Source organism: Andrographis paniculata, unplaced genomic scaffold (genome assembly GCF_009805555.1).
Source record: "Andrographis paniculata isolate CXL003 unplaced genomic scaffold, ASM980555v1 Contig37END, whole genome shotgun sequence".
NCBI lineage: Eukaryota > Viridiplantae > Streptophyta > Magnoliopsida > Lamiales > Acanthaceae > Andrographis > Andrographis paniculata.
This window is the reverse complement of record NW_026137570.1, coordinates 2,606,936-2,634,085: the sequence shown is the minus strand read 5'-3', so window position 1 is coordinate 2,634,085 and position 27,150 is coordinate 2,606,936. Positions and strand designations below refer to the sequence as shown.

At 29.5% G+C, this 27,150-nt stretch overlaps 2 protein-coding genes across 5 annotated transcripts; one reads left to right on the top strand and one right to left on the bottom strand.

Annotated features, from left to right (window-relative positions):
* Positions 1 to 614: 614 nt before the first annotated feature.
* Positions 615 to 6,895, top strand: LOC127250481 (probable receptor-like protein kinase At5g38990). Of its 4 annotated transcripts, XR_007838690.1 has the most exons (7): positions 2,982 to 3,659; positions 3,747 to 3,948; positions 4,061 to 4,143; positions 4,242 to 4,291; positions 4,372 to 4,534; positions 5,052 to 5,317; positions 5,882 to 6,895. XR_007838690.1 is itself a non-coding variant. In XM_051273786.1 (6 exons), the coding sequence occupies exon 1, from the start codon at positions 699 to 701 to the stop codon at positions 2,877 to 2,879; it is 2,181 nt and encodes a 726-aa protein (XP_051129743.1). In that variant the 5' UTR covers positions 615 to 698; the 3' UTR covers positions 2,880 to 2,939; positions 4,012 to 4,143; positions 4,242 to 4,291; positions 4,372 to 4,534; positions 5,052 to 5,317; positions 5,882 to 6,895. The 4 variants fall into 4 exon arrangements, 3 of the variants coding, with proteins under 3 accessions (XP_051129743.1, XP_051129742.1, XP_051129741.1); XM_051273786.1 differs by lacking the exons at positions 2,982 to 3,659; positions 3,747 to 3,948 and adding an exon at positions 615 to 2,939 and having other exon boundaries at positions 4,012 to 4,143; XM_051273785.1 differs by lacking the exons at positions 2,982 to 3,659; positions 3,747 to 3,948 and adding an exon at positions 615 to 2,939 and having other exon boundaries at positions 4,012 to 4,291; positions 5,882 to 5,989; positions 6,630 to 6,895.
* A 5,036-nt stretch (positions 6,896 to 11,931) lies between these two features.
* Positions 11,932 to 17,252, bottom strand: LOC127250109 (protein NRT1/ PTR FAMILY 6.3-like). The gene is made up of 5 exons (XM_051273269.1): positions 17,062 to 17,252; positions 16,763 to 16,940; positions 16,583 to 16,622; positions 15,291 to 15,871; positions 11,932 to 12,991 (listed from the first exon to the last, which is right to left on the bottom strand). The coding sequence occupies exons 1-5, from the start codon at positions 17,183 to 17,185 to the stop codon at positions 12,130 to 12,132; spliced, it is 1,785 nt and encodes a 594-aa protein (XP_051129226.1). The 5' UTR covers positions 17,186 to 17,252; the 3' UTR covers positions 11,932 to 12,129.
* Between the last annotated feature and the right edge of the window lie 9,898 nt (positions 17,253 to 27,150).

The following is a 27,150-nucleotide window of genomic DNA, read 5'->3' as shown; positions in this document are numbered from 1 at the left end:
TATTTTTTGTCGTGTTGATATTTGAATATTAAAATATAGTACAAATAAAAAAAATAACAAAAATATTTTTATTAGTGTCTTGTAATAATATTATAATGCTATTTATACAAAAAATAAAAAATAAAATTATACAACTATAATAATATTTTTTTAACATTAAATATAATCACATAAAACATAAATGAGACTATATTAGATCGGACAGAATGAAGGAGTATTTTATATGGTTTTAATAATAGTTAGAAATAAAGAATATGTTCAACCAATAATTCACAAATACTGTATATCAATTAAAAAAATATTTTTGAATTGATTAATAAAATATTACTTTCTACAACGTTAAATTGTGTGGTAAAATGTTTAAATATGAATCTTATTAGGGTTTGTTTGTTTGGGAATTGGATTTATACTAATCTAATTTTTTTTTTCTCAAAAATATTAAATTAAATATTTATTTTTTATTTTTTTATTATATTAAAAAATCAATTTTATATTCAAAACATCAATTTTGAATCTAAAAATCAATTAGATGCACTCATTATTATATTTAGGAAAAAAGATTATTTTGACTTTGGACATTTATTTAATTATTTTGAAAAGGTTCATTCGTCTGAACCAGAGGAAGCAATGCTCGCGACACTTGATTACGAAAGTCGTCGCCGATTCTCCATCTTCCTTTCCCGCATATCGGAGCTACCATGCTTACATCTCTGCTATTCCTCTGGTTTAGCACAATCGCCGCCGGCAGCAGCAGCAATCCAGCGGAGGAATTCGCCGGCGATATTTCAATCGACTGCGGCTCTGCCGGCAATTCGACGGCAGGCAATGGCCGACAATGGCTGGGAGACGTTGACATTAACTCGCCCTACCTTCTTCGGATTGAAGGTTTTTCAACCACTTCAACTGTTCTTCGTAAGAATTTGCTGATTTCCGGTGATGATAGTGATAGAGTTCCCTACAGAACTGCGAGGATCTCTCGTTCCCAATTCTCATACGCATTTGGACCGAATCCAGGTCAAAAAATTCTTCGATTCCATTTTATTCCTGCTCCGTACAAGGATTCTAAAGGATTTGAGGATTTGTTCAGTGTTGAAGTCGGTTATTTCACACTGCTTCGTAATTTCAGCGCTTCATTAGCTGCTCAGGCCCTTGGTGTGAATTCTATTGTGAAGGAATTCTGTTTATATTTGGGAGATAATGAAAAATTTGATATAGTTTTCTCTCCATTACTAAATTCATATGCCTTCATAAATGGAATTGAGATTATTTCTGTGCCCTCCAGTTTTTCTTATTTTGGTGATGACGATAATGGCGTCCAAGTCGTTGGTCAGAAGTCTAAGGTGTCTGTTGATTACAACACTGCTCTAGAATTAATCCATAGACTAAGTGTTAGGCAGATTAATGATCCATCTATTGATGGTTTTGATCACACATATCCTGTGTGGGTAAGTCAGAAGCTCAGCGTAGTTAAAAACAGCACCTGGAGAGTACCGGTTGATGTGGGATTCAGGTACTTTGTGAGGCTTCATTTCTCTGGGATAGCTCTCAAAATCATGGAATATGATGATTTGATGTTTGATGTCCTGATTAATGAAAAGATTGTTCATAGTAATGTTGACATTATGAATGAAAGGGATGGGAAGAACATTCCAAAGTATGTGGACTATCTGGCAGTGACGAGAGGGCATAAAAAGCAGAGTATATGTGATCTTGTAATTAGTCTGCATCTGTACGATGAATTCGTTGATGGGAATGGACTTGTTGATGGATTTGAAGTATTTAAGCTGAGCAACAATGGTGTCATTCTTGCCAGTCCTAATCCGTTGCCTCCAGATCATGATGCACCACACTTGCCTTATGTTTATTGGTATGTTATTACAAGTCTTGTGGTAGTAGTTTTTTCTTTGGTAATTGTAGTCAGGGAACCACAGAGTAATCAACAGAGTGAATCACAGAGTGAAACGCAGAGTGAACCACAGAGCAATGAAAAACAACTATCTCGTCGTTTTTCACTATCTGAGATCGAATCAGCCACAAGAAACTTTAGCCACAAGTTATTGATTGGAGAGGGTGGGTGTGGTCAAGTGTACAAAGGGATGATTGATAATGGGAGAACTATTGTTGCAATAAAGAGGATGAAACCACACTCCAGTGAAGGTGCACATGAGTTTTCCATTGGAATCAAAACTCTTTCTGAGCTTCGACACGATAATCTGGTTTCTTTAATTGGTTATTGTGAAGAAGATAGAGAAATGATTCTTGTTTATGATTATATGGCTGGTGGAACACTAGCCGACCGCCTAAAAGTGCCACAAGAGAACTACTCATCTCTCACCTGGATGCAACGCCTTAATATCTGCATTGGAATTGCTCGTGGACTGGACTATCTTCACGACAGATTGGGAATTATACATGGTGATGTAAAAACTGTGAACATTTTGCTTGATAAAAACTTGGTAGCAAAAATTTCAGATTTTGGCTTGGCCCAACATGCCGACAGTAGCAATCTAAAAACAGTTAGGGGCACTATGGGGTACATTGATCCGCACTATATATACACTGGTAGGCTAACAAAGAAAAGTGATGTATATTCCTTTGGGGTGGTGCTGTTGGAAATATTGTGTGGCAGACTAGCCATCAATCAAAGGCTTCCAGAAAATCAGCGAGTTTTGACCACGTGGGCTCGGGAGAACATTAATTCAGGGAATGTTGATCGAATTGTGTCTTCACATCTGAGAAATGAAGTCTCAGAAAATAGCGTGAAGGCTTTTGTAGCAGTTGTGGAAAGATGCTTACATTATTCTGAACCAGAGCAACGGCCAACAATGGCTGAAGCTGTCGTGCAACTCGTTCAAGTGCTTGAGCTTCAGGATACCTGACTTGTGGCGCGGCGCCTGTGGACCACCATACCACCATGGCAACAATATGGCGATCACAGTGTAAGTGTATATAACTTATATGTACATATTATATTTTATATAATTAATTTTATAGTATTATGTTAAGAAAATATAAGGTAACTAACAAATAAAATTAAAGAAGATGATTTACATGATTTACAAATTAAAAATAGTAATCGTAAAATAAATAATAGATAATAATTTAATGCACTAAATAATAATACCATAATAGTATTTAAAAAATAAAAATAACCCCTGAGCGGATAAGAAGATAAGAAGAGAGAGTACAGGAGGGCTGTTGTACGCCATGGAATGTAGCGGTTGTACACAATGGACAACCATGGCTAGAACAGGAGAGAGTAGAGGAGAGCGGGGGAGAGAGAGGGTAACAAGTTAGATTGAATCGGGTTCAAGATTTGCGGGTTGAGGTCGATGCAATTTGGGGGCTAGGCTGGAGATCTACAAGGCTCTTGGCTAGCCTGCCTAGTGCCATGGCGTTGTTGAGGCATCGCCATTGCCTTGCTAAGGCCGACCCAAGTCACTTTGTTTAATATGGCGAGGCGAGGAGTCCTGGCGCTCCCCAAAAAGCGCCAGGATGCCATGGCGACGCCATGACAACAGTGAGATTCATTTGGATTATTTATTCATGAAGAAATTGGTAGGCCAACCAGGTTTGATCGGGATATAATTTCAATAGCCACCAATGGATTCTCAATATCAAATCAAATTGGGCGGGGTGCTTTCAGTACACTTTACAAGGTAATACTCTCCCTTAAATATACGACAAAGTGGCTGTTTGTCCAAAACCTTTTCCTCTATATCATATTTGTTGTTTGTCTTCTATAGGGAGTCTTGTCTACAGGACAGAAGATTGCAGTTAAATGGTATTCAGGATCTTCTTCGGAAGGATATGAGAAGTTTAATAATGAGATTCATTTGCTTTCTCGTCTCCAACATAAAAACATCATTAAGCTACTCGGCTATTGTGAAGAAGAAAAACTAATTATATATGAATACATAGAAAACAGAAGTATGGATCTTTATATAGGTTAGTGTCAATTTTCTATATCTGGTCTCAGCTTTCTGATTTTATCTCCTAATTTATATCAAGGTTAAAACTGAGATGAGCTAACGTTTACTCATTGGTCATCCACAACAAGAACTTTATCCATGCCTTTCGTGGGCTGTTCGCTTCAACATAATAATGGGGATTGCTCAAGGACTATAGTATATCTTCATCAAGGTTGTGGACTATATATCATCTGCATTGATCTCAATCTTGGAAACATTTTGTTGGATGCTGCTCTGAATCCTAAAATTTCTGATAATTCGTTTGCAAAGATTGTTGAAGAATACGAATCTGAGTTGACAACCAGAGTATATGGGACCTTGTACGTATCTGATAAATTCCTCAATGCTTCTTACATTCTTTTTTATCTGCAATAATTCTTGTATTTGTGTGCTTGTTTAGTGGTTATCTGTGTCCATATTCCTATGTCCATGGGAAGGTGTCTGACAAAACAGATGTGTACAACTTTGGTATCGTCGTCCTGGAGATTGTAGCCGGAAGAAGATTTAACACAAGATATGGCAGCAGTTCATCTGATATCGAACCTATGATTCTTGTACAGGATGTAAGCGATGAACACGAGCACACACAAACTTGCATACACACAATATAGAGTTACATTTTATTATGAACTTTCTGTCAAGTAACCGGAAGGGGGGGGGGTGTTGCTTTGATATATTTTTTGTAAAACGTTAGAATAAAAAATAGGTGTTTGATGTTACGTTGGAGGTGAAGTTTTGAATATAGAACACGACTTTGTTTACCTATAGTTTTGTTTCAGTTATTTTTCCTATATACCTCACATCCAAACTACTTTTCACATTAAAACACAAAATCAAATTCCTAGTAAATAAGCCCTTAGTTTTTTATGTAATATTTTAAAAGAGAATTAGGTATTTGATAGTGACTTTTTTTGAAAAAAACTAACTATTGATTAATAGTGCAAAAAATAAGTTCAAAATCAAAAGTAAACCAAGCCTAGATTGCTATAATTGTGTGCACTCGTTGTTTTGTTTGTTGTAATTTTCAATTTGTTACTATGTGTGAAGCATAGATGTTTATATAATTTGGTGGATTTTCAGGCTCAGAGGCTGTGGAATGAATGCAGGGAATTAGAATTGGTGGATGAATCACTTAGGGATGAATTTACAGGGGAAGAAGTTAAAAGATGCATTCAGGTTGCGCTGTTATGCATACAAATCTCGCCTAACACTCGCCCAAATATGCTTTCTGTGCTCCGAATGTTGGAAGGATATGAAGAAGTATGGGATCTTCCACTTGCATCCTTCTGGGATCCTTACTAATTACTAATGCGGCGACAAAGAACACTCCGACATGGCAAATTATGGTACTCCTTTTTAACTTTGTAACTACATATTTACTTAATTCTTTATACTTATCATTATGCCTTTGCTTCTTTGTTCTTCTGCACATAGAACTAGCAACACTCAACTCCATCCATCCTTAATAACAATAATAGTAATAGTTATGGTATTCAACACATAGTAAAAGCATACGCAACAATTTTGACAGTATCGAATCCATGTAGACTATTCAAAAAACTAATTTTCAGCAACAACAACAATGAGTTTGTTCACCCAATTTATTCAAAATATACAATATATACATATTAACACAATATATATAATATATACTCTATTCGCCCAAAAAAAGTTTAAAAATTCAGTACAAAATATAATTTGTTATATTACTACATAATTCTCCATACCTAATATAAAAAATATATTCATAAAAAAACACATGAATAATTATATATACTCTCTCCCTACGTTCCGCCTATTATATTATCTCATTTTTATTTAGAATTGTCCCACCTAAATACTCTCATTTCATTTATATTCTACTAGCCAAATACTCATGATATGCACGGCAAATTTATGTAAATTTACAGTGAAAGAAGTTGAAAGATGCATTCAGGTTGCGTTGTTATGCATACAACTCTCGCCTAACACTCGCCCGATTATGCCTTTTGTGATCCGAACATTGGAAGGATAAAAAGGTACCAAATTTATTTGTGTAGATATGTTTTGGATTTTCTTATTTTGTGAATAGGAAAACTTTAAGGCTGTGTATTTCCACAAGTTACATGCATATTATATATGTACAACAAAAAATGTATTAGCTATAGTAAGAGAGGCTATATATATATATATATATACACAAATGTGAAATAGGGGAATAACATAATAAGATTTATTATACTCTTAATCTAATGTTGGCTATAGATTTATTATACTCTCATCCATAATTATTAGTGTAGAGATAGAATGGCATCCAAACATCTTGAGCTTCTTCGGAATCTTTTGTGCATAATTATTTTTACAAATACTATCTCTTAGATTTCCATTCCCAAAAATTATCAAAGCAATCCTATGTCACCCATTTTTTTTGAGCCATAGAATTCTTCAATCATTTCACTTCCGCCTATGAGGATCCTGTCATCGAAAGAAAAGGTAACAATGAGAGTATCGGTACCTTGATGCTTAGTGTACAGTACTGGTTCATTCTTGATTTTCAGGATTCCACTTTAGATAAAGTAACCATTTATTTCGTTGTACCACGATCGAGGTGCCTGCTTTAGGCCACACAATGCTATTTTTAATCGATACACCTTGTCTTACTTGCCTTTGATGGATCAGCGTATATTCCTTTGGATACGGAGCCATTCAAGAATGCGGACTTTACATCAAGTAGGTAAAAGTATCCTTCCTTTGCTTGTGATAAGTGTGATGTTGTTTCAAATCAATTTTTCCATGTGGTGAATATCTTTTGGTACCGAGTCTAGCCTTGTCTTGTTGAACTGACCTATAAGTATTATGTTTGACTTTGTAAATCCGCTTGACTCCGATGTCGTCTTTATTTGCTGGCCTATCAGCAAGTTTTTAAGTTTGGTTTTTCTCGATCACTTGAATCTGCGTTTCCATGGCTTTTATCCATGGTTCTTCTTTGAATGCTTCTTCAAAATTCTCAGGTCCGACTAAAAAATAATTTCATATAACATAAATATTATTAAAAAAATTGTACTTTCTTGAGTTTGAGTCCTTAAGTTTTGTTTTTCTCGATCACTTGAATCTACATTTCCTTGGCTTTTTTATACATGGCTCTTCTTTGAATGCTTCTTCAAAGTTCTCGGGTTCGACTAAACAATAATGTCATATAGCCTAAATATTATTAAAAATTTTGTACATTTTTGGAGTTAGAGTTTTTTTGGAATTGAGGTCAGACTATGATTCCAAATTCATTTCGCACACCACCATCCCTTACGGGACTATATTTATTTATTTTTTGTTGTTGTTATTGTGCCACAAATTTGATTCCTATATCAAGGAAGGATTGTCCATAAATGGACTTATTACACTGCAAATCCTATATCAAAGTCATTCAGATCTATGTTCATATTTTCTTGGATTATCATAGTATTCTAGTTTTTTTAAGTAGAAAAGTATACTCTCTTCGTCCCATTGAAAATATTGTTATTTTCTGTTTCTGTCCGTCCCCCCAACACAAGATTACTATTTTTTAATTTAGTAATTGTATTATCTACCTAATATAATAAATATTTTTTCAACTTACAATGTCATTCATTTTCTATTACACCATCTATAGGGGTAGTTTTGTCTTTTTTATTATAATCAAATATAATACTAATATTAAAAAATTTACGTGCAATTCAATAGTCCGAAGGGAATATTACGTTTTTGTACTTTCATTTTTTATTTTTTACAATAAAAGATAAAAAATTATTATTATTATTTACTTTTATTCAAATTCATATATAAGTATTTGAGCACAGATTTGATACGGAGGGAGTATATTTTAGATTCATTATATATGATCCTTAGGTCAAGAAAAAAATAATAAATATTGACACTTCCTATTAATCATGTGTTGTTTATGTGAATAGTTTCTGACAACAATATTTATTTATTTGCAAGATTTTTTATAATTAAAATATTAGTATTACATAAATTATTGAAATTGTAAAGAAAATAGAATTGTTTCAATATCTCATTATTATCTATCTATATAATATATAAAAGAGATCGATGTGGAATTTACTCTACCAAATTGTTTGTGTCATTTTTTTTAACAATTTGATTTTTGTAATAAAATAAATATGTATTAAATACTATTAAGTATATCATAATTAATAATATTATAATTAATACATTTTAAAGATAATAAAAAAATTTATTTAATTTTATGATTAAAGTAAATTATAATATAATTTTATTTCTATTTATACCCCTATTTAAAAGTAATAAAAATTTTTAATAATCTTGAAATTTAATTTTCATCATTTTTATAATTAATGCTAATTAGATTAATAATAAATAAAATTAAAAATAAATCATTATATTTTCTAATCTTAATATATATATATCTCTATAAAAGTTACTAAGTCTTAAAATTTTATAATGTTTTTCATTTTTTAATATATTCTTTGAAAGACTATCCCTAGCATTTAAAACCTCTTTAAATATATAAATTTTTTTTTTTATAAAATTATAAAATTTACTGACATTTATAGAGATATATATATTAGGATTAGAAAATATAATGATTTATTTTTAATTTTACTGATTATTAATCAAATTAGCATTAATTATAAAAATGATGAAAATTAAATTCCAAAATTATTAAATTTTATAGGGGTATAAATGAAAATAAAATTATATTATAATTTACTTTAATCATAAAATTAAATAAATTTTCTTATTATCTTTAAAAATATATTAATTATAATTTTATTAATTATAATATATTTAATAACATTTAATATATATTTATTTTATTAAATAATTAAATAATTAAAAAAAATAAAAAAAAATGACAAAATTTTTTTAGTGAAGTGAATCCACACCAATCTCTTTTTATATATATATATATATATATATATATATAGATAACTAGGAGATCCTAAATTCAACGAAATGCTATCGTATACCATTAACAACCCTCACTACAAGCCATACATGGTTCTTTTAGTTTCTTCTTCAAAGTTTTGCTTTAGCTAATTTTCAAATTCATTTCCAAACTTTTTATATATTGTTAGGATTGTATCGGAGCTATTAACAACACAAGAACAATCACCGCGGTTGTTTCAAAACAAATACAATTATGATATAAAGAACGAAAAGAAACACCAATGAAGTTTGTTTGTTTTGTATTTTGGTTTAAAATGATATTTTTTTATGTAAGGTATAAGAAATTGTGTAGTTAATATAAAAATATCGAGTATGTATAATGTATTTATAGTTTTAGGGAAATGTGTGTAGGTTTTTCCACAAAAAGAAATACACCACAAATATTAATGTTCTTGCCATATGCAATTTCGACTTATTATTAACTTTACATTTTGACCGGATGGGAGGAATTCATACATGGTGCACATAAAATTTTACACTATTGATAATCCTATATTAAACTTTCCAAAACCTCCCATAGGTAATTTTTTATATTTTAAATATTAATTTAAAAATAATTATTTTATTATACAATAATATTATTGTATTCTTAGGAAAATATTATTTGGTAGACAAATTATCCAAAAATAAGTAATTTTTGACTATATACTCAAAGATAGTGCCATCAATCAATCATAAATTCGTGAAAATGATCCATAGGAATATTGTGAAACATTCCATTACTATCATTCATTGTTAAGAAATTGTATTGAAAAAGGCTTTTAGAGTTCTAAAGTCTCGACATAAAATACTAAAAGAAAAGCCAATGTATCCAGTGAGAGACAAAAAAAAAAATCATTTTCACATATTTTACTTTGCATAACTACATTTGACTAAGCAAAATTCATAGATGATGATACTAATTTTGTCTTATCTAGTACTTGCGTTGAATTAGGTGATCTCGAATCTAATTCCAAGCATGACAATGTGGGATAATCAAACTCCAAATAGATGTTCAGAATTCGAAACAATGTCGCTTATTATCTTATGTCAACTCGGCCAAATAAGCGACATGGACAATTTAGAATGTATTATGGATTTTTAGTTTTTTTTTTTTCCAAATTTTTTAAAATAAATATATATATCAAGTTTACATCTACACTATAAAAATGAACTATTTTATCCAAAAGAAACAAAAAACAAAACACAAACACACAAAACACCAAATGAAGATCATATACTCTTTCCGTCCGACTCTAAGGGTCTTATTTATCTTTTGCTTCTTTGTACTTAATATTAAAAATATCTTTATATTTGTATATTTTTTTATACAAATGTTATTACAATAGTATTATAAAATACTAATAGAAGTACTTTTGTCATTTTTCATTGATTGATCAACACGCAAAAAGTAAATGAAACCCTTAGAGTTAGACGGAGGTAATATATTTTTAACTGAAAAATAGTTAGTAGATTTAATAAAAACCCAAACAAACGGGGTTGCTCCAACTCCCACTATTCACATTCCCCTAACATAAAATCAAACATCTATTTATATTAGGTCCAACACGGCATCGATTCCTCAGTCCCCTACAACACCAATCCCACTAATAAAATTACGCCACAAAATGAATCGAACAAACATTTCTCCTAGGTTGTGTTTGGTACAGAGAAATGAAGTCAGAGAAATGAACTTGTTTGTTTGAGTCAGAGAAATGAGGCCAGAGAAATAAAAATGATATCATTTCTCTTGTTTGTTTGAGTCAGAGAAATGGAACTTGAGAAATAAATCATTTCATTTTTCTGTTTTCATTTCCCTCTCATATGCAGAGAAATGGAGAGAAATGATGTTGAGTATATATATATTTTTTTCATTTTAATTTTTTTTTGTACTATTTAATTTTTATAATTTTTTTAAAATTATATTATTTTAATTTTACAAAAAATAAGCTTAATTTATTTTCAAAGTATTTAATTTTTACGATATTTTAAGAAATTGTACTAAAATATAATCTTAAAAAACATCGTATATAATTTATAATTTTTTTAAAAAAAATTTACCAAAAATATTTTTCATGAATTATCATTCGTTAAAACTCTCTTTTTATCGGGTTAATCATTTATTTTTGTTTGCTCATTCATATATCTGCATTTCTTTTTAGATTTCTCAAATGAATTTTCTGTTTTATCAAACAAGAGAATTAATTTTCATTCTCTACTCAATTCCATTTCTCTCTAATTTTATTCTCTACTATTATTTCTCTGCAATTTCATTCTCTATACCAATGCCCTCCTAGTGTATATAGAAAAGGAAGCGTTGCTGCCCGAGATGACATCGTATGCCTCCTTCTTTCGGCATTCCTTGTTATTATTTTAAAACAAAAGATATATGATTGATATGAAAAAATATATTGTAAAAAAAAAATACATAGATTGATGTATATTCAAAATATAAAGTATTTATTAACGTGTATAAACCATTAAATTCACGTTCAACTACACAAAAATATATAAGTTGTTTTTTTTGAAAATTTGAAAAAAAAAAATTAGAATAGTAAAAAATATATTATGATTTGTTTAATTTTGTTTTGAATTTAAATTCTGATTCAAATATTTTGCAAGAAAAAATAATACTATTTCAATAAAAAATAAATGATCGAAACTTGATTTTTTATTTTTTGTTAAAAAAACAAAAACTTCAATAGGATTTTAGGATTTAGGCCTTAAACCTTATGGTATGTTTCTTTTGATTCGATTTGAAATTTTTTTTGTTTGAATATTTAATATATCTTACTATTATTATTTAGATTAGAATGTTATTATTAAACTACTTTTACCCAAAATCTATAAATAACATTTGATTGTATTATTAATAATATAACTGAAAAATTCTCAAAATATAACAAAACGGAAAAAATAAAATTAAAACATAAAGGAAAAAAAAAATAAAAAAAAAGAGCCTAAATATATTATACAAAAGTAGCGCAACAAAAATCATGCTTATTAGCCAAACGACTTCCGTCGTTATTTAGGCCATCCATTTTATGTCACAATACCAAAAAAAAAAAAAAAAAAAAAAAAAAAAAAATTAAAATTAAGAGAGTCATTTTCTTCATCCACGTGACTCTTTTTCCACATTTCCTTTATACAAAAAAAAAAAAAAAAAAAAAAAAAAAAAAAAAAAAAAAACCAACCTCAGCCGATCGATGTTCATACATTTTTCAAATATATATTAATGGCAGACAGGCTCGTCGGCCTCGTCCATTTCGATGCCCTCCATGGCCATCCTCTTCTCCTTATAGACATAAGTTCGTGCACAAAACAAGAATATCGCGAGATTGAAGACGCTAAGGATCGCCAAAAGCCAATAGAAGTCGTAAAGCCGGCCCTCGTTAAGATTATCAGCTAGCCAGGGTTTGTGGACAGTGAACTTGTGAACGACCGTCACGAGAATCGAGCTCAAGAAAAACCCTAACGATAGCGTGCTCAAGAACAACCCGGTGCTCATCGTCTTCATCCCCTTAGGGCACTCGCGGAGGAAGAAGTCGAGTTGACCCATGTATGTGAACGCCTCGCCCGCCCCGACGAGGATGAATTGCGGGGTTAGGGCGAAAACGGTGATCGGCACGGTGGCCGAGGGGTCGTGGGCCCTACCGTGTTCTTGGGCCACGCGGAGCCGCTTGATCTCTGTGAGCGCGGCGGCGATCATCGCGAGGATCGAGAGGACGAGCCCGACGGTTATACGGGTTAGTGGGCTGAGCCCGTGGGATTTGTTGAAGTAGCGCTTGCAAACGGGGACGATGACGCGGTCGTAGAACGGGACGGTGAGGAGAATGCTACCGATGAAGAAAACGGTTAGGGACGCCGCCGGGATCTCGAAGGATTTCCCGATGTGGCGATCCATCGTGGTGGCTTGTGACACTGAGAACGTCGTCATTTGCGCGTATACGGTCCAGAACATTATTGTGGTCGCCCATGTCGGAAGCATCCGGATTACGAGTTTCACTTCTTCGACGTCGGTTAGAGTTGAGAGGCTCCACTTGTTCGCCGGCGACGATGATCGGGGGTCCTTTATCGCGGCTTTGTCCAAAAACCTTAAGTATGAGAGAAAAAAATAGTTAGGTTGTGTTATTTTGTGGATTTTAGTATAGGATTTTACTAATCAGATTCTTTTTTTCTTTAAAAAATATTAAATTAAACAATTATTTTTCATTTTTTATATTATACTACAATATTACATTCATAACATTAAATCAACAAAGATTTATATCACATCAAATAACAATTCAAATTCATTTTTTTACTATTAAAAAACTCAAACCCACGAACAAACGACACCCTTAGTTTTTCTCTTTTGAAAATACTATTTTAAATAACTATTTTACTTTTAAAAAAAAATATTTAATATAAAGTTTAAAAAGTGTGAATATTTTTGTAAAACGGACATAATTTTTTATATTTATATATAGGTCTAATGTATTGAACTTAATACTATTTTTTATTCAATAAGTTATAAAAATAGTTAATTTTCTATTCAAAATATCAAATTAAATATTATCTAAATATAAAATTTAACATAATTATGAATTTCATGATAAAAAGAAAAAAAAAGGTGAGAAAATATGCATACTCAAAGATTAATTTGAAGAATTAATAAATGCATGATATCCTATGAGCAAGATTCCCTTGTTGACACAGAAAATATCATTTTTGTAACAGTTTTTTCGTTTCTAAATTTATTTTTTTCGCTATTAATGATATTAGAGACGAAATTATGAATGAAATTGTATTAGCTATGTGAACTTTAGGGACGAAATTCTGTTACAGATATACTATTTTATTTGTAGTGTGATGGTATATATATATATATATATATAGTTACAACTTACTAATCACGATTCCATTCTTTAGAAATGCATGAATATGTATATATGTATGAATATCCAAAAGTTGACTATTTCCTCAATTATTGTCTAATTTAATCAAAAATTTAAATTATTATTACTAATCAAGCAAGTGAGGCCATATCTTGACACCATTTTCCAAATACATACATACATACATACATATATATATATATATATTTTTTACAAAAAGTAAATAAAGATTCATTTATTTATTTATTAATTAATTTATATTTCTTGAATTGGAGAATATTCCATTCACATATATATAGGCCCACGTTAAATTTCTTGAACAAGAAAGATGTGCAAGAGACAAGTAAGGTAGGCGACTTGTCTATTGTTTTTGTCCAAAACATTCAATTTTGTGACAAATAAATAGTAATAGTAAATATTTCAAAAACTTGTTGATATATGTAATATATATATATATATATATATTTTGTAAATTTGGCATGAGGTGAGGTGGGCCACAAGTTTCCAAATAAAATGAGCTTTCATGTTGGACCATTGGTCCATTTCATACCCAAATAATTCCACAATATATATATATATGACCAAAATAGATTACTATATATATATATATATATCTCAACTTGATCAATCATTGATATTGATTTGCTACACCTACATCTACATGCATGCACATTTTTGCAATTATTTCATATTTTTTATACCAAAATAATTAGGGTTTCATTTAGATATTTTGATATGTTTTTGAAGTTTAATTGGCTATGCTAGTTTTAAAATAGTAAAAAAAATTGAATAGAATATAAGTATTTCACGTGACATCTATAAGGATGGGATATCATGTTTTTTAATAATACATATATATATATATTAATATTTTAGATGAAAAAAACACTATGTTTTATATAATATGAAAGTAATTATGAAAATATAAGTAAACAGAAAACTTAGGTTGTAAGATAAAAAAATAAAAATAAATAAAAGGTTAATTTTGCATGCAACTATAAGGGTTTGTTCTTTTAAGAAAAATTGAAATACATAACTAGCTAGATGCTATGTTTTTTTTATAAGAAAAAATGAAATATTTAACAATAAAAATAATGAAAAATATTATAAAATATATATAGTGTTTATGATTCTATTATCATTCTTTTATTTTGAAAATGATCGAAAATAATGTAACATTTATCGCCGATATTTTGATTATCAGATAATGGGAACCTATAATAGAGTCTTTTTGTTTTGTGAGATTGTTGAAAAAGAATTTTTTTTTTTAATGTAAGACATACAAAATCGGGTAGAAAATGTAAAAATAATGAATGTACAGTGTATTGTTTTTTTTTGGAAAAAGGTGTAAAAAAAATTTAGAAAGAGCAAAGCCTAGTAAAATCAAAATACCTAAGGTAAATAAAATTTTAAATTACTTTTAAATAATTGTATAAAATTATAATAAGGATAATAATAATAATAATAATAATAATAAATCAATCAATCAATTAAAATAAAAATAAAATTCACTTACCGGAACTCCTTGCTGTGAGGCAACCGCTGCTTCCTCTTCTTACTCCGGCCGTCACCGCCGACGACGATATCGTCAATATCATAAAACATGGCGGAATCCGACGGCGCGTCGAGGCGGCGCTTCCTCCATGCCGCCACGTAGACGGCGGCGATCTGCCTGAGCGGGCTGCCGACGAGCTTCTTGAAGCGGTAGCGGCGCGTGCCGGCAAGGAACGCCGCCAGGCCGGCGACGATGGCGCAGGCGCAGATTCCGTAGCCCCATTGGCGGCCGACGTTATCCTGAATGTAGACGAGGACGGTGACGGCGCCGAGGGAGCCGATGTTGATGAAGAAGAAGAACCAGTGGAAGAATTTCACCATCTTCTTCTTCTCGCCGGCGTCGGACTCGTCGAACTGGTCGGAGCCGAAGCCGGAGACGCTCGATTTCAGGCCGCCGGTGCCGAGCGCCGTCAGGTAAAGACCTAAGTAGAGGACCATCAACTGCTTGCCGCTCGCCGGAATGCACGCCGCCGGACTGTTCGCCGGACACTTCGGCGGCCGGAGCCCCGGAATTATCGTCGAGATTGTCAGGATAGTCACCCCCTGCATTTTTCACATATTTTTACTATTTAGATTTTTTTTTCTAAAAAAATATTAAATCAAATAATTATTATTATTTTTATATATATAAAATTATAAAAATACTTCCATTGTGTATTATAATATAGAATGATATCTTTCCAAAAAAAACATTATACAAAATGTAAATGTGACGTTAGAGGCTGACCAAAGAGTAATTATACTACAAATTTATTTTACATTCAAAATATTATATCAAAGTATATTTATATTACATCAAAAAAAACTATTCAAATTGAATTTTTTATTATTAAAAAATTCAAACCCAAAAATCGATATTCACGAACAAATTACCATAATATTCATTTATTATTATTATTGTTAATATTATTTTATATTAACATCTACCAATATTACATTCAACACTCTCGATTCTCATCTTCACAAATATTGATAGAAATTACACATTTTTTTTTTGTTACCGTATAACTTTATAATTTTTTATTTTTTATTTTTATAAAATATTAAAGAAATTATTAAATATGATCCTTCGATGTTATAATATTTGGAAAAAAAATTGGTGATATTGTATAGTTAAAAAAACAAAATCAAAGAGAATAAACCCTTCGTGACAAAATCAAGGATAATCATAGTTACAAATCCAATGCTAAATAAAGCCAAAAGATATATATAATAAATATATATATATATATATGTATATGAGTGTGTTCTTACCGTGGCCTGAACAGCGGCGAAGATACCAATAGTGAGGTATCTGAAAATATTAGAGATAAATACCAATAAGCAAAATAGGATAAAAAACGAAGGCAAAAGTTACCTATCTAACCATGGTTAAAAACTAACCTATGGTTAGAATTTACAGTAATAAAATAAATGATTAAATTATGATTTTACCTGCCGAGAAAAGTGTCGGCGACGAATCCGCCGAGGAGACAGAGCATGAAAGAAGTGCCGAGGAAATTGGTGACATTATTAGCGGCGGTTGCATTGCCCAAATGCATCGTTCCCGTCAAATACGTCACCAGATTCACCGCAATTCCGAGTGTCGTCAGCCTCTCGCACCCCTCCACCCCTACTCCATTAAAAAAAATTCACTAAATTCAATAAAAAAAGAAAATTAAAATAATTATTTGATATGATATATATACTAATAATAATAATAATTATTATTATTATATTAATTCTCGTCGTACCGAGAATCATGGCGGCGCTGAGCCAGCCGCCGGAGGTGGATCTCACGGAGGGCCGGCCCTTGTAATCCCAGGCATCGGGCAAAGTCTCGATGTCTCGGGCAGTTTCCGGCAATATAGAACTCATTGTAATTTTTTTGTAATAAAAAGTAGAGTGAGAGAGGGATAGAGAGAGAAAGAGATGGAGACTTGAGTATGTATGTATTGGATAATGAGCTTATTGGGGGAATTCCAGCCTGCCTTATATAGCTGTTGGGGGGGGGGGGGGGGGGGGAAGGGGGGGGGTCGGTTTATTTTTATTCTTTATTTTGTTTTTTAGAATTTTAAAATTTATTTAAGTGACACCTCATCGTGCACACTAGTTTTAGCAATTCTTTTAGGTGTGAATTTTCTTAAGTCCATTTATTGCATCAACAAGAATTGATTTAATTTTTTAGGTGTGAATTTTCTTAAGTCCATTAATTTTATAAACAAGAATTGGATAAATTAATTAGTTGTGTTTTGGGTTTAATTTTTGATAGGTTTATTATACTAATTATCTCATTTCATGTTATTGTTATTATATTTGACTTGAATTATTGTTTAATTTAAGCCTTTAACCAATTGGTGTTTTTGTTTTGTTTTGTTTTGTTTTTGTTTTTATTTTATTTTTTGGTTAAGTGATTTATTATCTCTATTGATATATATATATATATAACACTGTAGCTACAGAAATTTAGAAAGAGGGGTGTGTTTGTTGGGGGGTTTTGGATTTTGAATTAAGATTTGAATAGTAAAAATTTTGAATTTGAATAGTTGTATGATGTGATATAAACAGGCGTTAGATGTGATGTTTGATTTGATATTTTTGGGAGAAAATGAAAAATAGATGTTTGATTTGATATTTTTGGGAGAAAGAATAGGATGAACAGTGTATTTAAAATCCAATCCTCAAAACAAACACACCCTTAATTAGTAAATAATTAAAAATATATTAATAAAAATAATACAAATAATTATAAATTAAGATTAAATTAATTAATTAATTTAATTAGAATTTAAAAATATATAAAATAGAAAATATTTCTGAAAACAAGATATTGGTATTCTGACTGCATGGAAAAATTGAAATTAGATTCAAATGTATAATCATTTTTTTAAAAAATAAAGATAACCTGAGATGTGAGATGTACAGAAACATGAACGTGAATATGAGATGTGAGACGAATGAAGTATATATTTTTTAAAATAGGACAGTTTTATACAAATGGTTTGTATTGCTTCAATTAGTTAATTACATATGTGTGGTTTGGTTTAGTTTTCCACTTAGCTTAGAGATAAATCTATTAATATTTTCAATGAATTGTTTTGCTAGCTTTTTTTATTAAAATTTTGAATTGAAATATTGCATAACGCATAGGTATTTAATATAATATTTTAAATAAAAAATAATATGTTAACAATACTCTGTCCATTGTTCATATTACTCTCTCCGCCATTCAAATCTATGCTCACTTTTCTTTTTGAGTTGTCATCGAAAACTATTCTCGTTTCTCTTTTAAGTAAAAAATTATTACATTTTTGTACTTTTTTTTACTATAAAAAGAAAAATTAACAATTATTACTATCTTTTATCAATTCCTGTATCCGATCAAATGAGCACAGATTTGTATGTCGGAGAGAGTAATATTTTTTTGCTATCTACAATCCATATGTGAATTTTAAACTTAATAAATATATAATTCCTATGTAACAATATAATACCATATACATATGTATATATTAAAGAGTAGTTTAGTCAATATATTTTTATGCACTATAGACTATAAATAAAATATTCAATTTTTGATTATTATTATTCATGTATATATATATATATATATTAATTTTTAGAAAATTTATGATATGATTATTTTGGAGAAAAAAAAAATGAAAGTTATTGTAAGAATGAAAACACAACCAAACAAAACATTTTAGTCTCGTAAGTGGAACCTGTCGCAAACTAGTCGCATAAGTGAAATTTTTTTTGTTGTTTTTGTCCTCCGGCACCGGAAACGCCCGCGTGGCTCGCCGGAAGCCATGTGTCCACCACGTCAGCGACACCTGGCGGACACATAGATTTTATTTTTTATTTTTATTTTTTAATTTTTAATTGGATCAAATAAAAAAAAAGCAAATAAAATTTAAAATAAATTAAAGAATAAAAATAAAATAAAATCCACGTGTCCGCCAAGTGTTGCTGACCTGGCGGGACACGTGGCTTCCGGCGAGCCATGCGGGCGTCCCCGGCGCCGGAGGACTAAAAAAACGAAAATTTTTCACTTATGGAACTAGTTTGCGACAGGTTCCACTTACGAGACTAAAATGATAAGCGGTGCAGTTACGAGACTAAAAAAATAGTTTACTCATTAAAAATAACATCCAAAAAGCACTAAAAAGGACAATCGAAATCAATGGTTGAATATAGGCTCACCATGTGTGTGTTTTCGACATTATTTGTCGTACTTTTCTACCTAATATATATATAATCCTAAATATATACATTCAAATTATTTAATTTATGCAATGAATTGAAGCATGACCGTGGGTTTTTTCCTCTTACTCTATAGATTAAAGCAACGACAATTTTGCATGAAATATGAGCCATTAATTACTTTATATATATATATATATATATATGAACATGGGGTTTAGTTAGCTAGGTTTACTGTGGTGGAGTAAAAGCAACAATGTAAGAATATTGAAAAATGAGGCAAATGATAGAATTGGACATAGATCAAGGTATGCTATACGGTGATCAGTATATATTTATTTATATTTCAGTATATTTATAATATAATATATATTATATTATAATTCAATATATATGCTATCTTCTAATACAATATATACTGAGATATGTATAAACATATATTGGTCATTCATATAGCGTATACTAACTCGATCAAATCAGTAAATTGATCGGATCAACAAAGGATTTGCGGCCATACTGTTGTTAATTATATATTGTTGGGAAATGGTGGATCGACAAATATTCTTCGAACACCTTAAATAGGACCAATTTCCCTTGAAGTGCAATTGACTCACAGTAGCAACAACTCGCTGACAGCGATATAAATAGTTGAGCAGAAAAGCAATAAATGAGCCAAGTGATTGTTAACCCAATTTGATTTTAACAATCTACATATGAGAGATCTCAATTCAGAAGATACTCCACTATAATCAATACTAAAAATAATACATAACAACCTTAAACTCACTTAACACATATCCTCCACAAAAGCTTATCTTGCATTCAATGAACAGGTACTGGAAGTCACAAACGCGTACTGACACCAATGTATACAAGAAGCCTAGAGTAATGCAGCCAACAAGCTGGTTGTCATCTCCTTTGGGTCTCCGAAAACTCCTTCCTCCGACAACTTCTACAGTGAGTTTTGTGTATCAAACACAAGTAAAAAACATAGAGATGAGAAGAGACTCGAGTGAGAGCTTCTACAATAATTTCTCTCTCAAGGATAAGCTTTCAAATGTGCTCTTTCCCTAAACCGAGGTTGTCCCATGCTGTGTATACAACAACCTGAATTTAGTGTAAATTAAGCAACAATTAATTTCCTTAGCACATAAATGGAATGGGGCGATCCTCAATATAAATCTGACATTTCTTTGACTATCTTCATTCTATCAAATTGTCTTGCGTGGATATTTGGATAGATAAGATAAATGGACAAGACAAAACGAATAAACAACTGTTGCATGTGAAAGTCTTAGTATAGTCTGTGAGCAGTCTGAGTCTGTCTTCAGCAATAGCAAATAACTTGTTTTTTTTTTTTTATGTGTAACAACAATGGCTGTGCAGAAGTCAAAAGTGAAAATAATGAAATATTTAATAAATAAATATATATATATATATATATATATATATATAGAGAGAGAGAGAGAGAGATTGTAATTTGTGCGTAGGTAAGTTGAAATGAATGGGTGGGCAAAGCTAATTAGGGATGTCCAATTTGAGTGGTGCTCCATCTCCGTATCTCCTTCTTTTACCCACCAAAAAACAAATTTTGTATTTTGCATTTTGGAAACGTGTCCAATATTCTTTATTATTATTATTAGTCTTTGGTGGACTTTTCAATGCCTTTTTTTCAAAATATTATTATATTTCATCTACGTGTCACCTCCCTTATTACCATCCCACAATATTCAATAATTTTACTTCTAACACACAACACAAACTATTATTATTATTATTATTATTTAAAAAATAAAATACATATATTACTATTCGAGACACAATTGAAACAAAAATCGATTATTATTATTATTATTATTTGTGAAAATATAATTAAACTCAATTTTCATTGTACAAAACACAATATTTTAGGAAATGACTTCCGAGATATTCCATCCCACTATTTGATGATAATAACTATCGAGGTGGCAACAATGCTGAATAGCATGTCGTGTGTTATTAAACTATCACATAATATTACTATAAACAGTACACTATATATTAATATAATACAAATAGAGCACAACGTATATTGTTTGTTACAGACAGCACACGGTATTACTACAGACAATACATTATACGTGTTAATATAATACAAATACAATACATGAACTAACAGCACATGCTATAGTCTCATACAACACACAACAGTTGATTTTAGCACATGACATATATACTTGCATACGACACACTTGTTATTATTAAAAAACAACATATACTTTTATTATACACAACATGTACTGTGTGTAATATTAATGTGTGTTGTATGTAATACTAATATGTGTTATTTTTATATATAAAAAACGTGCTGATTTAAAAAATTACCAACGTAACCATCCCCTAATAACTATATTCATTAATATTTTTAAATATTTGAAATATTATATATATTCATAGGAAAAAGTAAACAAAGAGATGAAAAACTCTAATTCGCTTTCAATACTTTGCCAAAATAAAATAAATAATACTCCTTCCTCCCAAATAAGGTGCAACATTTGTTTTTTAGCACGGATTTTTAGGTGAATTGTATTAAGTAAGATAATTTAGAAATTAGGTAATGTGATGGAAAGAGAAATATATATTTTATTTGGGTGATGAGATAAAATAAAAAGTGGGGTAGAGATTAAGTATAATTAATTATTTCCTATTTTGGAAATGCTGCAGGTGTTTTGGATATATCAAAAAGAAAATATTGCACGGTGTTTGGGACGGAGGGAGTAGTATATATATATATTTTTTTATGACGTGAGAACCCGCAGCCGCTACCCGAAAATGCGCACTGGGTAAACCTCGGCCGAACCTAATACCTTTCAAATCAGGCCCGGCGAGAAAATCACACTATACGGACCTAATATTGTCTATACAAAATATAAATGACACGTTGCTTTCGTTGCTTTTACAGAGAGAGAGAGAGAGAGAGAGAGCGAGGGCCCTCGTGACCCTGCAACTTGGAACCTATAAATCTCCGATAAAAATGGCTACTTTCCATAGGGTTTTCAAATAACAAATTAAAACCACCCGACACGTGGCCTTCATAAAACCCTTCTTTTGTTTGCTACCAAAACCTACCAATACTACTAATAATAATAATATAATTTATTTGATAACTACCAAATAAATTAATAGTAACTAATTCAATATCAACCTATATTAAGAGATCCCAAAAAAAAAAAAAAAAAAAATTATTAAATCAACTATTTGTGTCAAATTAGCATTGTGCTGATTTAATCCAGTCACTATACATATTTATACAGGCCAGGTAATGCCTATCTGATATTACATGATAATATAATACTGCATCTCTGATACAAAAGTTATATATATATTTTTTATTATCATTGTATTTAATATTAAAAATATTTTTATATTTGTATAATTTATTACTTAAAAATAATATTGAATTACAACTCATTATATCTAATAACTATTTAAATACAAAATATCGTACTTATTTAAACACAAAACCAAACAATATTAGTATGTATTAGTTGGTGGTTTATTATTATTATTATTTTATTTTTATTTAGCTAAAGTGATTTAAATACAATATTTTGTAAAAAAATATATATATTTTTATAAAAATTAAATAATAAACATCGAAATGAACAAACCTTCATTCAAATGTTTATTTATATTTTTAAGAATTTATATATATATATATATATATATTAAAAATGGTCTTCCTCCCACTCAAATTTGATTTGATTTGGGATACGGTATTTAAGATAAAAATATTTATTAGTTAATAATATTGAATTACTCTATCTGTCTCAAAACTATAGTTTTAATTGGGTTGCACACGAAATTTAAAGAATATTGATATTATATTGATAGTTGGTAAAAAATATGGATAAAAGACTTTTTTTGCCCTTGTGAATATATTAGTGTAAAAAATAATGGCAATTGTATAATAAAAAAAAAAAATAGAGGTAGTTTTATGGTAATATGGTTATTAATGGAAATAAGACTATTGTTTTGGGACGGACAAAAACAGTAAACAAGACTATTGTATTGAGACGGATGGAGTATAATATTATTTTTTATATTGTTGTATAAATAATATATTATTGAGAGTTTTAATATATGTGATTAAAGTAAATTTTGGAATACATATTTAAATATTTTAAATATTATATCTCTATAAAACTATATACAGAATGGTATTTTGTAGATAATAAAATTTTAAATATTACAAACAAATAAAAAAATATATTTATTAATTTATAATTAGATAAAGCTAATTTTATTAAAAAAATAGAAGTTTTAAATGTAAAAAAAAATATTTATTTATTGAAGAGATATAGAAATAAAAATTTTTTGAGTAGATCCTACTTAATTAAATTGATTTATATTTGTTAAGTACATATAAATTTAGTAAATTTTAATAAAAATAAAAACGTGTCAATCGAATAGTGGGACAAAAAAATAAATAATAAATAAATAAATAAATAAAAAATAATTGAAATGGACGAAGAGAGGATTATATTAATTTATTTTTTTATTGAAAAAAATAAATAAATAAAATTGAGAGTGATGAGTGATAAGAGAGAGTGGCAGAAATGAAAACCACTGAAGGTGGTTGGGCAAGTCGTCCCTGGAGGCTAATCCCCGTTGACTTATTATGTCAATTATTTAAACTCCTTTGACTTTTTATTGGTCGGTATCTCTCTGGGCCCCACCCTCCTGTCTCTAACTCATCCCCCTTTTATCCTCAATATTCCTTTCAAAAATATAGAATTAGTTTGGACACGGGATTTAGAAAATATAGACTCTCTTCGTCTCATAACTAGTTATTTATTTACTTTTTATACGTAATTTTATAAATATTAGTATTATATTGAGATGTAGTAAGAATAAAGTAGAAATGACTAAAATAACCTTATTAGTATGTGTGATATAAAGGTAATGGTATTTGTGTAATATATTGTAAGTTCTAAGGATATTTGTAATGTTATGTAGATAGTACAGTTACTAAAAAAGAAAATTGATACTTTGTTATACGGAGGGAATATTATATTGATAGTTGATAAAAATTATAGATAAAAGATTTTTTTTGCCTTTGTGAGTGTATTAGTGTAAAAAGTAGTGGCAATTGTGTAATAAAAATAAACAAGCAATGATAGTTTTATGGTGATATTGCTATTTATGGAAATAAGACTATTATTTTGAAACAAACAAAAATAGTAAACAAGAGAGAGAGTACTGTTAATTACTCATCACTCCAATTAAACCCTAAAATAAATAAATAAATAGATAACAATAATAATTTTAATTAATTGAAGAACAAAGTCATCAGATGCATCATTTAAAAACTTAGTCATATGTTTGTGGTTACAAATCCTTCCCTTACAAAGCATCACAATTAGTATAAAAACCACGATTTAATTTAATGGCTAGGGTTTAATGCATGTTTAATACTACCTCTGTCCCACAATGGATGTCATGGTCACTGTAGACACGGGAATTTAGAATAAGTATAATTAGTAGATAATTAAGAATGTATTAGTGAAAATAATTAATGTATAATATTAATTATTATTGATTAAGATTAAGATAACTAATTAGTTTAATTAAAATTTTAAAAAAAAATTAAAAAGTTTAAAATAAGATTAACATGTGTAATCATTTTTCGAAAAAAGAAAGTTACATGATATGTGGGACGGACAGAAACGGCAACGTGGACATGATATGTGGGACGGAGGGAGTAAATTAAGTAATTATAAAATTGCAAAAATTACCACTTATTAATATTAGAAAATTTTCAAATAGTGAATTTTATGCCCTTGAATATGAGTATAATCATTTTTATTTTTTTTAAGTGTGCAAATAATATTAACAAAAAGAAAACTTGAAAATTTTGTGAATTTGTGCTTATTTTATTTATGTAATTAATATTTTAAAGATAAAATAATTGTTAAATATGATAATTTATGTCGATTGAACAAATGTATATTGTTCAAGAACCTTCGTATTTACCGTAATTAATTAAGATTAATCGAATTCATCTTCATTAAATAGTAGTACTTCTACTTATATTCCAACTCCAAATCTCTAAATCCACTTTAAATATCATTCAATATTTGTAATGGTAATTTTAATTCGATCAAAAATATAAATTTTATAGCTTATAAATACACTCTTTTAATTCGACCGTGAAAATAATTTTAACATTATACCTGATAGCATAAATTCAAGGTTTATGGTGTATTTGTTTCCGAGTTTTAAAGTTGAGTATGGTAAATTTGGAAGTAAAATAATTATCTGATTTAATATAAATACGTATTGATATAATTTTTTAAATATAAAATTGATTTTAGTGTAATATAAATAATAAAAAATATTTAATTTAAGTTTTTTTTTAAAAAAAATCAGTAAATAGTAAAATTCAAGTTGAAAACCACAACAAATAATTAAAGCCACAGTTATTGTTTTAAATTACAATAAGAAATAACTCTATAGCAATTACTCTTTCCCTTATATAAAAATAAGTTCATTTAGTTTGAGCACAAATTTTAATGTAATATATATTTTATTTGTTTTTAATAGTAAAAGAGGTTAAAAAGAGTAAAAAATTAGTATATTTGTCCGTCAAATTTATTTTTATTTTTCTATTTATTATGTCTGTTAAATTTTCCCTATCACTGATTTTGACAAAGTTAATAAATCAATATTTAACTATTATCTTCTATTCAACATTTATTTACAACAAATGTCATCTTTATAACATTTTCTCTTCATTTTGCGCTGGACATAAATGTTCTAATTTTACAAGAGAAAATGAGTAATTTTTTTCCTTAAAAAACAAACAAATCTAATTTTTTATGACAGACAAATAAAAAAGATAAATATATATTTTCTTTATGACATGAAGAATAATAATTAGAGATGGCAATGGGTCGATTCGTGTTGGGTTGAATACTTTAAACGGGATAAATTACTCAACTCTAACCCGATTCGTTTATGATTGTGTCGGGTTCGTGCTGATCCGTTTATTATCGTTTCGGGTTCGGATTGACTCGTGTTGACCCGTATACATAATTAAGTCGAATTTCTTGATTCAGATTAAATAATTTTTTGTTATGTTGTCGTGTTATGTTAGTTATTATTGGTTTGAGCGTAAATTATGTTGAATTATTTAAAATTGAACTTAGTTTAAATTAATTTATGAGAAAATTATTAAATTATGATTATTTTACATATATAATAAATATATTAATCAATATTAATATATTATAATCGGGGTGTGGTGTCGGGTTCGAATTGAGAGTCTCAACCCTAACCCGACCCGTTTACTATCGTGTCGGGTTCGTGTCAACCCGTAAAATAATCGAATTGAAATATTTGACCCCAAACCTAATTACTTCGTGTCAGATCGTATCGAATTGTCATGTCGGATCAGATTTTGACCGCTCTAATGATAATCCCCTTCCATCTTATGTAATTTCTTTGTGTGTGTATATATGTAAGTCCTCAATAATTGGAGTGGATTCCATTTTTTTATTTAAATAAATAAAATGTAGAAAAGGGATCATCAAAAAATTGAAAAGACAGAATATTTAGAGGTGAATATACAGTTCATGCATGATGCCTATTCATTTCAT